Here is a 4,859-nt window from a genome sequence, read left to right as displayed (position 1 = left end):
GGTCTGCTGCTTGGATGGCAGCATCCTAAAACCTGGAGCTGAAGAGATCGTTAGACCTTCACTGGGCTGTCTTGGCATGGAAAAAGCTTAGTCCAGAGCAGGGTTGGGCCTCAGCCTAAGAGCTAACTTCATGACTTATTTAATAAAAACTGATGCAAAGTTGTCTACTGGGCATTTAGACACAAAGCATTTCGTACCTGAGGATGAAGACAAATGGTTAATGGGGGCTTGGGGAGGTGCCAAGGGAGATGGGGTGCTTGGTGCAGGCATTTAGCCTCCCCAGTTCTTCTGAAAACCCCACCTTGCAGCAACCTGGACCTTTTAAACACATGAAACCTTAAATATCTGACGGGAAGCCCTTTATTTATATACTAAAATTACAGAAATTTAGATCGTTTTAATTTAGATCTTTGAATAATTTTGTTTTTCAGAGTAAATCAATATCAATAAGATGAGAAAAAAATATATATCTATAAATACCTGCTACAGAATAGTTATAGAATAGCTGCCTCAGGTCTAAGCCATGTTGTACTACATTATTTTTAATTTTTGTTTTATTTTATTTTTATTTTGTCTTGGTTTGGTTTGGGTTTTTTCTGTATTTGCTTTTTATATTAATGTTATTTTATAAAAAGAGGAAAGCAGGACACTGGATAGTTTTATGAATGCGTAATCTCTTCAAAGAATATTGCTTATACCTGGTATAGTTTTCTACTTACAGTAAGATGGTAAATCTTCCACCAAAGACATATGCAATGACAGAAGTTGTTACTCTAATTGTCCTTCTCTTTACCCTCCATCCTACAATAAGATTTGTGTGCCTGGATCCTCAGCCCTTCGTTGATCTGAGTGCATGGTAAGCTCTCAGATGCTGCTTTGGGCCAAGAAATTAATAACAAGCTCCAGGGACACCCATTTGAGATCCTGCTCTCAACTGGCCTGGATTTTTGGTGGATGGGCAGTTCTGTGGGATTTTGTCTCTCCAAAGTGCCTTAAACTGGATACCACCAAATGCAGGTGTCCAGAGTTAATCTGGCAAATCAAAATATCTGCCTTCACCAGTTTCCCTGCGAGTGCTCATCATGGCAAAACAATGAACAAATAGTACTGCGTTGCCTACATCATAGCTAAGAAAGTCAAGAGGAGCGATGACCTCCAGGGTGAGAGCGTCTGCAGCCCTTTCTGATTTCCATGGGATCTGAAGTGCTTCCAGTTACTGCACTGTGCAGCGGGGCTCATGGTTTGTAAATCCAAACCTTTTAAACGATGGTAATGCATCTGACAATATTATCTTCTGAACTTTAAGATATGCCGTAAAAAAGGAAGTTGTCTTTGTTCATGTTTTTATTTCTCTACCAAACGTATGCTCTATCCTAATTCCTCCTGCCCTGCTACCAGCAGGTGACCATGGAAATCCTGCAACTGGTTTATAAATTGGTCACTACGCTACCCACATAAAAACACACAGATTTAAAAAAAAAAAAAAAATCCAAAGCTTAAAATTGCCTGCCTTAATTAAAGTACCTAGCTGCTCATTTAGGGAAGCATCCACTCGAACACCACAGTAAGAGTGAGGTGGGACCAACAGAGGATGCAAATCGCTGCACAGGTGGCCGGCCAGTCCAAGGGAAGGTTGGTTCACTGAGTCAGAGCTTAACCTGATTTATGCTAATTTGACATATTTCAAAACAACTATTGCAGTCCAAGGGAAGGTTGGTTCACTGAGTCAACGCTTAACCTGATTTATGCTAGTTTGACATATTTCAAAACAACTATTGTGTCATATGTAAAATGAGGACATCGCACCGCGTTATGCTGGAACGCTGCTGGTTTTCAGCATCCATGGAAATATATTCAGAAAACACGTAAAAACAAGGAGAACCTCCGAGAAGCATTCAGGGATCCAGTCTTACTTTAAAATTTAAGGCACAAAGTCCAAAGGGAAAATACCGGAAAAACAACTGGAGTTTTCTCTAACGCACATATTAAAAGAGAACTAAGGTTTGCTTAAAATCTTAGCATACCGTTCGCGCTACCCTATTTCTTCTCCTGCTTTCACAATGCTATGAGAGCACCAGAAACCTAAAAACAGAGCAAGGTACTTTTCTCCAAAATAAACCATCAGCACTTGAGCGTACGCACCAAATAAAAAAAAAAAAAGTGAGACACAGAAAATTGAGAGAGATGCAGCTCACCTTGAAGTCCATTTCCATTTGCACTGGTGCAAGATGGTGGAGGAGAGGCTTGGGGCCTGACAACGGGAGCAAAGGCGCTCTTTTGTTTCACTGCAGAGATGACATTGGCAGGTGAGAATGAGAAAATGCCGTGTGTACTGCTACAGTTTGAAGGGAGGGTGACCGAAGAGGCTGCCATGGTAGGGCTTGACGGCACTACTGCAATAAAGCAAAAATAATCAGGACTCAGATTGAGGTTTTCACGGCAAACACGGAAAAAGAGAGTGATAGGGCCTTGCCTCTTAAAATAGATACATATATATAAAAAAATATATATAAAAAAATAAAAATGAAATGCCTTGGCTTGGCCACTCTCTGGATAACAGGCAAACTCTTTTGTGTTGGACTTTTGTTACAAATTGCGCAGTCCAATTTTTTTTATTTTTTTTTTCTATCTGAGATTGTATTATGGCACAAACAGATCAATTTATTATATTCATTTTTACGTCCAGCCTCCAGAGTCACCCCTCCTTTTATCCAGTAGCTCACGATAGAGGAAATCAAAACAATGCAAGTAGTTGATTTTGTAGTAAATATGAATCTATATGATGATGTGTTACCAAAAATAGACACTTACTGCCATAAGGAGAGTTAGCTGAGGAGCCATTAAGAAATCCAGGGGAACCTGGTACACCTAGATTGGGCATGCCGGCATTGCCATATCCATTCATGCTATTGCTGACTGTGTTGTAATTGGACTGCTGAGGAGTACTGCTGGGAACATATCCTCGCGGGGAAACACTGCTTGTGTTGCGACTGTAACCTACTGTGTTAGAAACCCCCCCACCCCAAAAAAATAATGTTATTTTATAAGATAGACTTAGGGCTGGGGGGTTTCCTCATGCAGCATATATTACACAGTTTTAATTGATTGCACAGCTTCACTCTGAGTTGTCTCTCACTGCCCTATCAACTCGTGCAGTTTGAGATAACCTTATCACGCCAACCCTACTTAAATCATCTGCGAGCACTCTATGTTGTCTCTCCTCTTAGCACAGACAGCCAACAAAAGCTCTCTTCGATCCAGCTGTGTCAGATGCCTTCGCGTTTGTCTTTAGGAGCAATTATCAACAGGCTCGAGTCCCGCTTTGTACCAACACACTCAATGAACTTTCAGCCTCTCCAGACCTTCAAATGCCAGAGCTGACAAGAAAAACTTTTTTTGTTGCAGTGATTTACTTTAAAAGGCTGTTTTGGGCTCTTCATTTTGTGATTGAGATTTTTATGCTACCAACAAGCTCGTACTTTCGTAAGGTGTAGCCATCAGTGAACACTAATTCGAGATCAAGTACAGAATTTTATAAGGCTTATTAGCTTGGAAATGCATTAAAAGACAATCTTTTTAGAAGAGGAAACATAGCAGAATCAGGATTTTAAACAACAATTTGTTCCTATCTGAGCAATCAATTTAATAATTAGGTTGCAAGCAAAAAATATGGGTTTGAACATATCTAATAATCCTGTTTCCCTCCTTTCATTAGTATCAAAATTAATTTCAAATGCAATATGCTACATGCATTTTCAATTACAACAGGTAAATTAAATCAACTATTGCTTTGATTAGTAACATATATGTCACACATGCCTATAAACAAAGTATTTTAAAATCACAGACGTCAAATTAGATTTATCTGTGTAAATATTCAAAAACCAGGTGGAGATTCACAGACATAATTATTTTACAATAAACCTGCATGTTGTATATTTACTGTGAATAATAAAGAGCTTCCTACACTTTGCCAATTTTTTTTTTTTTTGTTCCACTGGAGATGCTTGATGATAACAGCAAACGAAAGAACAGGAAGAATTAAATATTACGAGAAAGTTAAAGACGGCATTTCATTACACGATCCAACATATGACCAGGGGGAGAAAAAGAGGGAGAACACCGCAGTGACATCAGTTCGTATGAATAGGCACCAGCCAACAGCGGTCAACAACGTGAAGGATTAACCCTTGAAATCCCACCTACCTTGGTCGTTGGCTTGTGATGTTTCGGAAACGTTAACGGCGAGCTGGCTGCTGAAGGAGTTCACCCCCATCATGCCAGTGTGAGCAGGAGTGTTGGCGAGAGTGGGGATCTGGTTGTGATTGCGCGGCACGCTGTATAACGCCTCGGCAATGTCAGCTGCTCGTTTCAGGATTATCTCCTATAAAGACAGAAAATAGCCTTCGATGACTAAGAAACTGATTTGTACTAATATTCCAAGTTGCAGTAATGTTAAAGAAGTTCCAGAAGAGATTCATGGGAAATTATAGTAAGGGTGGGGATTTTGCTGCTCCTGGTTGCCTTCCTACGTACCGGAGCGCTATGTAATTTCATATCAACACAGTAAATAGAAAGAAATAAAGAAATTAACACAAAATTACAGTTTAGCGCTGTAAGTCATGCGAAAATTGTACACATGTACTTTATTCATCCAGGGCAGTAGATGCATTTCCAGCAGTTTGCAAAATATCGTATGTTTTATCTGCCCTGTTGAGCAGATTTCTGTAGGACTTCCCATCACTCACTGTATATTTTGGACCGAGTTCAAGATTATTCTCTTGCTTTAATGACTGCTTCTGCTTTTGGCACCTTACGGTTAATTGTCATTTCTGATAGGCAAGCTAGCCGTGAGACGA

The 4,859-nt window shown here is 39.8% G+C and overlaps 1 protein-coding gene across 1 annotated transcript in view; it reads right to left on the bottom strand.

Moving 5' to 3' along the window:
• Positions 1-2,195: 2,195 nt before the first annotated feature.
• Positions 2,196-4,859, bottom strand: part of LOC104464398 (transcription factor COE3) — a gene marked incomplete at its 3' end in the record, with an annotated part of 52,768 nt that continues 50,104 nt past the window's right edge. Inside the window, exons 8-10 of the mRNA XM_010077091.1 lie at positions 4,207-4,384; positions 2,812-3,000; positions 2,196-2,393 (exon numbers count right to left, since the gene is read on the bottom strand). Of these exons, the coding sequence (XP_010075393.1) occupies positions 2,196-2,393; positions 2,812-3,000; positions 4,207-4,384 (565 nt within the window). The remainder of the gene's footprint in view (positions 2,394-2,811; positions 3,001-4,206; positions 4,385-4,859) is intronic.

This window comes from Pterocles gutturalis, unplaced genomic scaffold, assembly GCF_000699245.1.
Source record: "Pterocles gutturalis isolate BGI_N339 unplaced genomic scaffold, ASM69924v1 scaffold19838, whole genome shotgun sequence".
Classification (NCBI taxonomy): Eukaryota; Metazoa; Chordata; class Aves; order Pterocliformes; family Pteroclidae; genus Pterocles; species Pterocles gutturalis.
This window is presented reverse-complemented; position numbering and strand designations above follow the sequence as displayed.